Source organism: Rhea americana, unplaced genomic scaffold, assembly GCF_003343005.1.
Source record: "Rhea americana isolate MKP2758 unplaced genomic scaffold, rheAme1 scaffold_441, whole genome shotgun sequence".
NCBI classification, from domain to species: domain Eukaryota; kingdom Metazoa; phylum Chordata; class Aves; order Rheiformes; family Rheidae; genus Rhea; species Rhea americana.
In genome coordinates, this window is record NW_028186581.1 from 9795 (window position 1) to 12776 (window position 2982).

Genomic DNA, 2982 nt, shown 5'->3' on the forward strand with positions numbered 1-2982 from the left:
CTGCGTCCCGCAGGTTACTACTACGACCTGGACGACTCGTGCGACGAGAGCGACGAGGAGGAGGTGCGGGCGCACCTCCGCTGCGTGGCCGAGCACCCCCCGGGGAGGCTTCGCGCGGTCCTCGGGGTGCGACGGGACGGGGGTGACGTTGCCCTGCTCTCCCCCAGAAGCTGGAGTTCCTCCAGCTCTTCGGCCTCACCACGCAGCAGCAGAAGGAGGAACTGCTGAGCCAGAAGCGGCGGAAGCGGCGGCGGATGCTGCGGGAGCGGAGCCCCTCGCCGCCCACGGTGCAGAGCAAGCGCCGCACGCCCTCCCCGCGCCTCCCGCTCTCCACCCGCTACAGCCCCGACGAGATGAACAACAGCCCCAACTTCGAGGAGAAGAAGCGCTTCCTCACCATCTTCAACCTGACGCACATCAGCGCCGAGAAGCGGAAAGGTACAGCCATGCCCCGCGCCGGCGGGCTCCGGCCGCTTTTCCCGCAGGATGCGGCGTTGCTGGCCCAGTCCCGCTCCGCGCCGCTCGGCTGGGGCCCTGGGTTTGCTCGGCTGAGCGAAGGCTACACTAAACCGCAGCTTCCCATGCCGCAGATAAAGAGAAGCTGGTGGAGATGCTGCAGGCCATGAAGCAGAAGACRACGCCGGCCGTGGTGGTGGTGAAGAGCTCGCCGCGGGACAGCCCCGGCGTCCCCGGCACCGGTAGGCRCCCGGTGCTGATGTCTCCCGTGGTCTTGGCTGGTTTTGGGAGGTCAAGACCAAACAGGAGGGGAGGGCGAGCACGGCACCGTGGCGTGACAGATGGATGGATGGGTGAATGGATGGGTAGATGCATGCATGCATGGATAGATGGATCGACGGATGCATGGATGGATGGATGGATGGATAGATGGATGCATGCATGCATGGATAGATGAATGGATGGGTGAATGGATGGATGGGTGGATGGATGGATGGATGGATGCATGCATGCATGCATGGATAGATGGATAGACGGATGCATGCATGCATGGATAGATGGATAGATGCATGCATGCATGGATAGATGGATGGATCGATGGATGGGTGAATGGATAGATAGATGGATGCATGCATGGATAGATGGATGGATGGAAGAATAGATGGATGGATGGATGGGTGGGTGGGAGGCAGGGAAGGTGTTGGACAAGGTGCTACCCAGAGGGTGCCGAGATGCCGGTCCCGGTGCCCCCTGACTCCACTCTCGTTGCCCAAAGAGCCATTGGTGCAGCCGCTCCTGGGGGATTTGGACAAACCCCTGGGGATCACCTTGCCGGAGATGCCAAAGACGGCGGAGCCCTGCCGATTAGACCAGCTGAGACCGCAGGAGCTGCTGCGGGCTAAAGAGCCGGCGGAGAAGCCGCGGCTGAGCGAGGGGCACACGGGGAAGAAGGCGCTGAGCATCCTCGGCTACGTGCGGGGCCCGCTGCCCAAGGACATCCCGGTGCCGCTGTCGCACAGCATCAACGGCAAGAGCAAGCCCTGGGAGCCCTTCATGGCCGAGGAGTTCGCCCACCAGTTCCACGAGTCGGTGCTGCAGTCCACCCAGAAAGCCCTGCAGAAGCACAAAGGTACCCGGGGGCGCCCGCTCGGGAGGGGGTCGGGAAAGGCTCCCCGCAGCCCATCACCGCGCGGGAAAAGCCTCCGGGAGCGGGGGGATGCCGGGGAATCGCTAATGCGTCGGTGCTTCCGCAGCCCACGCGGTTACTGGGGAAGGTAAAAAAAAAAAGGGTAGCAGGGAGGAAGATGGCTCAGTCCCCGCAAAACCCGCGAATTTCCGTGCGCAGGAGRGAGGGGAATAAAAGCTACTGCGGCGCGTAGGGAGCAGCTGGGAGCGGGGAGGGCAAGGGGCAGCGAGGCGCGCGCGCGGGGGGCGGGTGCCCCGCACCGCGGGAGCGCCGGCGTTTTGCAAACTTATCGCCCCCCCCCGTCCCCCACCCCCGGCGTTTTGCACCGCGTCACGCGGCGCCCCGACGCTTTCGGCCCTGGCAGGGGGAGCCGCCTCGCTGACGGCCGAGCAGAACCACAAGCTCGACGCCTCCATCCACTACAACCTGCCCGAGCTGCAGGCGCCCGGCCGCCCCCCGGGACCCCCCCACAACGGGCAGCCCGAGGCTCTGCCACCACCGCTGCCCCGGGCGCTCGCCCCCCTCGAGCGCCGCCACGACTCGGCCTCCGACGACGGCGAGGGCGACGACGAGGAGGAGGAGGAGGAAGGGGAGGAGGAGGAATACCCCCGGCCCAAATGGCAAGGGATCGAGGCAATTTTTGAAGCCTACCAGGAGCACCTAGAAGGTGAGGAGAGGGGAGGCGACGCGCGGGCGCCGGGCGTGCCTCAGTTTCCCCCCGCCGCGGGCTCGCAGCTGGGGAGGCGCTGGCAGCTGGCCCGTACGGCAGGAGAGGCAGAAAAGCAACAGGTGCATATGAAAATTCATGCCGGCATGAATTTTTCATGCCGGCAAGAAAATTCATGGAGCCCTCTGTGCGCGGCGCCCTCTGAGCCATACCTGGAAAGCGGCGCGCGGCAAAGGATCCAGGCGCCCGTGCGTGCAAAATGACCCCCCTAAAACCTGCTGGGTTTTTGTTGTTGTTGTTGCTGCTTTGCTTTCCCCCCCCTCCTCTTCTCCTTCTGGGTTTATAGGCTGCAAATGCCTCTAGGAATATCGCCCAGAGGGTGGAAACGGGCGTTCAGGGAGCGGAAGKGAGGCTGCGCTGCCGCTTTACCGAAACCTCATTTTTTTTGTTGTTGTTTTTTTTCCCCCCTTTCTGCCTTGCAGAACAAAACCTGGAGCGCCAAGTGCTGCAGACGCAGTGCCGGCGGCTGGAGGCCCAGCACTACAGCCTGAGCCTGACGGCGGAGCAGCTTTCGCACAGCATGGCGGTGAGTGGTGGCCCGGAGGCGCCCGGCCGGCCGCCGAGGCACCCAGCCTCCAGCAGCGCGCCCGATGCGCCCGTCCCGTCCCGTCCC

The 2982-nt window shown here is 64.6% G+C and overlaps 1 protein-coding gene across 1 annotated transcript in view; it reads left to right on the forward strand.

The window, feature by feature from the left end:
* The window catches only part of GSE1 (Gse1 coiled-coil protein), a 12406-nt gene that overhangs the window by 7458 nt on the left and 1966 nt on the right, over nt 1-2982 (forward strand). Inside the window, exons 7-12 of the mRNA XM_085315911.1 lie at nt 14-126; nt 168-438; nt 591-698; nt 1232-1585; nt 2007-2309; nt 2792-2895. Coding sequence (XP_085172037.1) covers nt 14-126; nt 168-438; nt 591-698; nt 1232-1585; nt 2007-2309; nt 2792-2895 — 1253 coding nt within the window. The remainder of the gene's footprint in view (nt 1-13; nt 127-167; nt 439-590; nt 699-1231; nt 1586-2006; nt 2310-2791; nt 2896-2982) is intronic.